Raw genomic sequence first — 6,617 nt, 5'->3', positions numbered from 1 at the left:
CTGGTAACCATATACTATTAATCAGTACTATGACGACCATGTGTAGTGAGGGTTCCTATCGTGATCATACATAGTGATGGGTACCCTGGTAACCATATACTATTAATCAGTACTATGACGACCTTGTATATTGACGGGTACTATTGCGACTCTACCATACATAGTGATGGGGACCCTGGTAACCATATACTATTAATCAGTACTATGACGACCATGTGTAGTGAGGGTTCCGATCGTGATCATACATAGCGATGGGGATCCTGGTAACCATATACTATTAATCAGTACTATGACGACCATGTGTAGCGAGGATTCCTATCGTGATCACACATAGTGATGGGTACCCTGGTAACCATATACTATTAATCAGTACTATGACGACCATGTCTAGTGAGGGTTCCTATCGTGATCATACATAGTGATGGGGACCCTGGTAACCATATACTATTAATCAGTACTATGACGACCATGTGTAGTGAGGGTTCCTATCGTGATCATACATAGTGATGGGTACCATGGCAACGGTACCCAACGTTTGGTACATTGTACTCTGATGACTTCACATGTTGTCGACAGGTATGACGGCGCCGTCGCGAATTTAACATGCATAGTATCGGAAACTCTGGCGACCAGACATGATATTTTGTATGATGGTAGCTTTTTCTGAAATTAGGTTTCCATGACAAGCATACCTGTTGTTTCCGGAGGGACGGTGCTGACTGTTGCCTTAGTGGTTGATACTGGCGCCTGGGTGGTGAGTGGTTGAGTAACTGGTCCCCGGGTTGTTGGTAATGTACCCGCATAGCAAGTGTAGCAGCAAGAATTTAGATTTGTTTGACTGTAAGTTGAACAACGTGTAACCTGACAACCTGTTGCTTTGTCTCCATACAAACAACCTACAAAACAACAAATACGTGTTCACAGCTTCTCTACATCATCATATATAACAATAAACAACTTATATATCATATACTTCAGTAATCATAAAACAGAGCAAAAGAAAATAATTCTCAAGGATTGAAGCATGAAGGTGGAAACCACATCTTAGCAAAGGAATTTTAACTAGAAACAGGAAATTGACTTAAAATCTTACCCATACAATATGTAGCACCCTTGTTATTTTGATATTCATAATTATTTGAATAAGTACATACTCAGTGGGAACATACTGAATATGAGTTTTTTAGTAACAATATAATTTACGATTTCATTATTTATATTCTAATCCGTATTTTGTTCTTTCATTCCGTTATCCGAGCCGCGTTATCACTGCCGAAGTCGCCGTACCACGTCATCGCTACTTTCGTTTTTAGATGTGTATACGTGTGTGGTCTATGTGACGTATTGTGTATGTTGTGTATGTCTTTTGTAAACTAGTTTGACAACTTGACCAATGACCCATGACATCTGTCGCATTGCGTGCATTTTTCCCGCCCTAAAGTTTTCTTCGCTACCTCTGAACTTTCTATCTGCCCATTTCATCGATACCTTCCATATTGAACACATCGATCATCTCAATCTGCATTATGAGCATCATGAACGGAGTCTATCCCAGGTACCACATACTAGGTAGGTCAATGTTCTGTTTATTTTATAGGCTAGAATAATACTTTTTATATATTCGGAACAGGTATAGAATTAGAAGTAAAGTATTATTTATTCTTGAAATTATTATTTTCTGACTATTTCTAATTTACCTTTATATTTTCGCCGACGGGCGTGGTCAATATTTTTGTCATTTAGTAGAGCGTATGTATTTATTCTCACTAGAATTCTAGTTTATATATTTATAAATGGAGAACGTACCATTATAGTGTAAACCACATTTATATATTATTGCGTACGCCATTGTGTAAATTATCTCGTCAGTTATGTATTGTTCAGCTATAGTCTGGTCGTTTGGTAAACGTGTGGTGTGGAATGTTACAATCAATGTACGTGTGTATTGTGTATTGCGTTATTTTAGTCAGGTGCGTTCGATACGAAATGTATGTCTTATGTGTATATTTTAATGATTTACAGGGATGAAACTCCTGGATGAATAAAACGTTGAACCTAAAATCCTGGCTTGGTTGTATATGAGAATCTCCACGTCGGCAAGGAACCCCTAGAAATCCCCGTAACTACAAATATAACTATGTAAACAATAATTTGTGTCTCAACATTAACGTATTAAATAATGTCTGGCCTGCTTAATTAATACATTTGATAACACCTGTTTCATCGTAAACACAAACAATTATTATCATTGTATGTTAATTATACTCAATGACAATGTATTCATATCGTTTGTTTGTTTGTTTGAAATATTTTCTTCATACAAACTAGTCTTCGTTGAAAACGAACATCGGCACCTAAACTAAAGTCGCAATCGTTTTGGGGGAAATATGACATGGTACCTCACAACGATCTCTCAAAACCTTTAAGGCGGCGTCAATACGTAATGCGCTTTAAAGTTGTTTAAGAACGTACATCCACCCAGTAGAGCTGTATAGATCAGACGTGTTTGGTATCATACCAGGCGCGTAGCTGCCACGTAAGCAAATAAGCAGTTACATGCACATCAAAAATTCAAATGTACTATTATATTTATTTATTTTTTATTTTTTTGGTAGTCCGGAAAAGTGATTAAATGATGTGTGGTTCAATTGAAAAAATGTGGGGTACCTGGTGCCGATTTTACTATTAGTATTTTTAAAGTTGTCAGCATCGGAAACATGGCTGTAAAGCCAACGGAAAATACATGACTTCTTCTAAGCAGCTGTAGGTACACAGGAAACAACATCCTCTTGCGACAATAACTTAAGCATCGACGAGTCTAAACGGCTATTAGTATAAGTAATGCCGGACCGACCGAACACAGTTTTGATCAGTCTGACTGTTGTTACTCCTGATATCGGGAATACAAGCTAGACTGATATTCGTCTTACTAAATTAAAGGTGGATATCGACGATATCCTTTTAAAAAGATGGGAAAAAGCTCACGAGTTCAAATTCCACACAAGGTTTGATTTGGTTAGCATCTCGTTAATAAACATACGTTACGTAACAAGCGATTGTAATGAAATACAACTAAGTCAACGGATGCGGGTTGTGTTTCGGGAATGGATGTATTTTTGTGTTATTTTTTTTCACCAATTAGAGGTTATCCGAATAACAATTGTAGATTGATTTGTTACTAGCATTATTGGTATAGGTTTTACGGCGGATATATGCGCGTACAGGATCCATCTGAGTTTTACATTCACTTCGCCTGCAAATGTAATATGAAAAAGGCAAAGCCTCAAAAGTCAGAAAAAAGACACGTATCTAATGCTTATCTGTGGCATTATATAGGCCTTCATTTGTCCCTGTCATGAACTGATAAAGTATATTTTTAAGAGTAGTCCTAGGCCTATCTTCAGTCGAGCTACTGGATATACATGTATATATCTAAACATCGATATAGGAGCTACCGTCATCTTATGTTCTGAGAAATGTTGATGATATAAAAAGGGTTTGGGGGACAACAGCAAAACATCTGAAGAAATAAATCTGTTCATATTAGCTCAGACATTTAAGATATCTAGTTAATTTAGATTCATCAGGGAAAGAGATATGACGCAACAGATATTTTTGAGGAATTCCGACAATCGACACATTTTTGTCGGAGAAAAACCCCGTACCGTACCCCCCTAGAATGGCTTCGTGCCTTCGGCGCTCGCATTCGCACCTTTGGTGCGACTTTCTGCACAGCTACGCGCCTGCATACAGACATGACCTGAAGCCCTATATCAGACATTTTTTTTTTATATTTGGTGTATTATGTAGACATAAACATTCCTGTCAATAAGATTAATCAATTTGGAAATATGTGATATTAAAGTTTTACTTTTTACACAAGGAAAGTTCGATTGTCATATTACCAGCAGACATGGGCAGGGCTATTGTAGTTTTAGACAAACAAGATTACGAAGAGAAAGTTAAGGCCTTACTTAGTGACACCAAAACATATGAAGTTCTCCAGAAAGACCCTACCCCAATATAAAAAGATGATAGAACTTCTGGTCAAAATGAGAGATGATTCATGCATCACAGATCAGCAATACAAGTTCATATACCCGACATCAGAAAACATCCCTAGATGATATTGCACGCACAAAGTCCATAAACCAGGCTACCCCTTGCGTCCTATAGTGGACTACACTGGGTGGATTGGTTACAATCTGTCACGATCCCTAGCAGATTTACTGTCGCCATTGGAAGATACAACACAACACCATGTCAAGAATTCCAAGCATTTAGCATCTGACTTGGAAAATGTAATTATTGAAGAACAGGACATGTTCAACTCCCACGACGTGGTTTCACTGTTTAACAACACACCAGTACAAGAGGCCATCACTATCATCAGAGGGAGATTAAAAGCAGACAAGACACTCCAGAAAAGAACAAACCTATCAGTAGACAACATCATCGAACTACTAGCACTTGTCATGGACACGACATACCTCGTGTTCAGAGTTCAGGTGTACCAACAAAAATACGGTACTGCTATGGGAAGTCCTGTGTCACCCATAGTCGCGAATCTGTTCATGGAAGACCTAGAGCAGACCGCCATTAGATCGGCACCGATGGAATGCGGCCTCAAACCTTAAAAACGATATGTGGATGACATCCTAGATATATTTAACAATGGGCCTGCATCGCTCACCTTGTATTAATCTCACACTTGTAATCTTAGAAGTGGACTAAAATACAGCTACAGGCAAAATATCAGTGTTTCATTCATAAGAACCTATTAAAAGATTTAAACATATGACACCTGTGACCTTGAATGTCGAACAAGGACTTTATAATATTAGGTTGAACAGAGTTAATAGTCTTCCAACCCAGCATGCTTCTGGAAAAATATCATTACCCTGAACTTTATGGTTATACAGAACAAATCATTTAAAGATTTAAACATATATTGACCACTGTGACCTTGAATATGGGCGAAGGTCATTCACTTGGTAGTCCTTCATCCCAGCATGGTAATGGCCAAATATCATCACCCTTGACCTTTTGCTTATTAAGAAGTCATTCAACAGTTTTTAACATATTTGACCCCTGTGACCTTAAAATATATATGTCAAGGTCATTCATTTGAACTTGGTAGTCCTTCATCCCAGCATGTAACTGGCATTATCCTAGGCCTCTTGGTTATTCAGAAGAAGTTGTTTAAAAGTTTAGAACATATTTTACCCCTGTGACCTTGAAAAAAGATGAGGGTCATTCAATTGAACAACATTTATAGCCCTTCCTCCCAGAATGCTACTAGCCAAATATCATCAACCTAGGCCTATTGGTTATTCAGAAGAAGTTGTTTAAATGTTTAAAACATATTTGCCCTCTGTGACCTTTAAAGTGGGTCAAAGTCATTTATTTGAACAAACTTCATCCCAGCATGTTACTGGCCAAATGTCATCTTCCTAGACCTCTTGGTTATTCAACAAAAGTTGTTTAAAGATTTTAACATATTTGACCCCTGTGCCCTTGAAAATTGATGAAGGTCATTTATTTGAACAAACTTTGTTGCCCTTCATCCAAGCATGCTTCTGGCCAAATATCATCACCCTAGGCCTTTTGGTTACTGAGGAGAAGTTGTTTAAACTATGCCATAAGCTCTCTTGGCCCTTCGGGCCAAGTGAGCTAAAAAGGGAGCAGTGCAGGGCCTAACAGATCATCTATCAGAACCAAGTGGACAAAACAAATTACATTAATTTTACCCATGAGGAGGGAAAGGACGGAACCATATCATTCTTAGACACGCTCATCGTCCGCAAAGAAAACGGCACCATCAAACTATGAGTGTACCGAAAACCGACACACACTGATCAATATGTGGGTTTCAATTCCCACTATCCACTACACCAAAAGCTTGGAGTCATACGGACATTCCTCGACAGATGCAACAACATCATCACAGAGCAGGACGATAGACACAGTGAAGAACAGCACATAAAACATAAAAGACACATCCACCCGTTGTGGCTTCCCCGACTGGTCAATGAAAAAGGTGGAAACAGAAAGACAGAAACTAGAAACCAGAGATAGAAGAAAAGGAATGAGAGTCAAACCAAAAGCAAAGGCTGGATCACCATACCCTACGTGAAGGGGACATCTGAGGCGTTTGCACGGCTGACGAGGAAACATCATTTCAGCACCCCGATGAGACCACTGACAATCCTCAGACAGTAACTGGTGCACCCCAATGATAAGACTGACACATGCACAAATTGTCAGCAGTCATTTAAACAATAACTGGTTGTCTGGATGTAATTATTGTTGATATAATTACAAGTGGCCTCTGGCACTCTGGTAGATTTGCCTCTGGTAGATTTGCCAGAGGTCACTTGTAATTATATCAACAATAATTACATCCAGACAACCAGGTATTTTTTATATTTACATATTTTTCTTTTTTAAGACATATTCCTACAAAAACCATTTGCCCTGCCTCAAAATACATTTCAGGCGGCCATTTTGTTTGTTTACATATTCCTACACCTGAAACAGGCAGTTGTAATTATAGTCGAGCAGTTGTAATTATAGCCTATATAATTACACTTGCCCTCTAACACTGTTGTAATGGG

The 6,617-nt window shown here is 38.4% G+C and overlaps 1 protein-coding gene across 2 annotated transcripts in view; it reads right to left on the bottom strand.

Annotated features, from left to right (window-relative positions):
* LOC110461579 (A disintegrin and metalloproteinase with thrombospondin motifs 2-like) overlaps positions 1-6,617 on the bottom strand; it is a 55,500-nt gene that overhangs the window by 14,788 nt on the left and 34,095 nt on the right. For both annotated transcript variants that reach the window (XM_021515108.1, XM_021515107.1), the window contains exon 18: positions 693-896. In XM_021515108.1, coding sequence (XP_021370783.1) covers positions 693-896 — 204 coding nt within the window. The remainder of the gene's footprint in view (positions 1-692; positions 897-6,617) is intronic.

The sequence above is a fragment of the Mizuhopecten yessoensis genome, unplaced genomic scaffold (assembly GCF_002113885.1).
Source record: "Mizuhopecten yessoensis strain PY_sf001 unplaced genomic scaffold, ASM211388v2 scaffold10637, whole genome shotgun sequence".
Lineage (NCBI taxonomy): Eukaryota > Metazoa > Mollusca > Bivalvia > Pectinida > Pectinidae > Mizuhopecten > Mizuhopecten yessoensis.
The sequence above is the reverse complement of the archived record's forward strand: the minus strand, read 5'-3'. Positions and strand labels throughout refer to the sequence as shown.